The sequence below is a fragment of the Corvus brachyrhynchos genome, unplaced genomic scaffold (assembly GCF_000691975.1).
Source record: "Corvus brachyrhynchos isolate BGI_N302 unplaced genomic scaffold, ASM69197v1 scaffold212, whole genome shotgun sequence".
NCBI lineage: Eukaryota > Metazoa > Chordata > Aves > Passeriformes > Corvidae > Corvus > Corvus brachyrhynchos.
In genome coordinates, this window is record NW_008236768.1 from 165,949 (window position 1) to 166,549 (window position 601).

A 601-nucleotide genomic window follows, 5' to 3' on the forward strand; every position below is an offset into this window, starting at 1 on the left:
GGGAAAACCGCGTGTGGGGGAGCGGGGGAGCCGCAGTTAGGGAGTGCCAGGGCTCGGCTGGAGCCTGCGCGGGCACCACCGATGACCCCAAATCCCAGAGGAGACCCCCCCTGGAGTCCGGGGGTCCCTGCAATCCCAAACCCGGGATCTCCCAAACCTCCTTGCAGTGGGGGACAACGCGAGCGATTTTCCAGGCGTCTCTCCCAACCCTCCCAATCCCCATTTTCCCGCGGCCTCCCGAGCCTGACACTGACCCCGCTGTTTCATCCAGCACCACAACAACCCCCCAAAAACCAAAAACAACCCCACCGCACCTTCTCCACTTTCCCCAGGAGTGATTTTCCCGTACCACCCGCGCCTGGGGCGCTACACGCTGAATTTCCACGAGGCGCAGCAGGCGTGCCTGGAGCAGGACGGGATCCTGGCGTCCCACGACCAGTTACACCAGGCCTGGCTGGAGGGGATGGACTGGTGCAACGCCGGCTGGCTGGAGGACAGCTCGGTGCAGTATCCCATCTCCCGGCCACGCGAGGAGTGCGGCCGCAAGGACACGCCCGTGGGCGGCCGGAATTGCAGCTACAGAAGAACACAGCGGGCGCTG

At 65.2% G+C, this 601-nt stretch overlaps 1 protein-coding gene across 1 annotated transcript in view; it reads left to right on the top strand.

Moving 5' to 3' along the window:
- HAPLN4 (hyaluronan and proteoglycan link protein 4) overlaps nucleotides 1-601 on the top strand; it is a gene marked incomplete at its 5' end in the record, with an annotated part of 2,218 nt that overhangs the window by 876 nt on the left and 741 nt on the right. Inside the window, one exon of the mRNA XM_017727506.1 lies at nucleotides 333-595. Coding sequence (XP_017582995.1) covers nucleotides 333-595 — 263 coding nt within the window. The remainder of the gene's footprint in view (nucleotides 1-332; nucleotides 596-601) is intronic.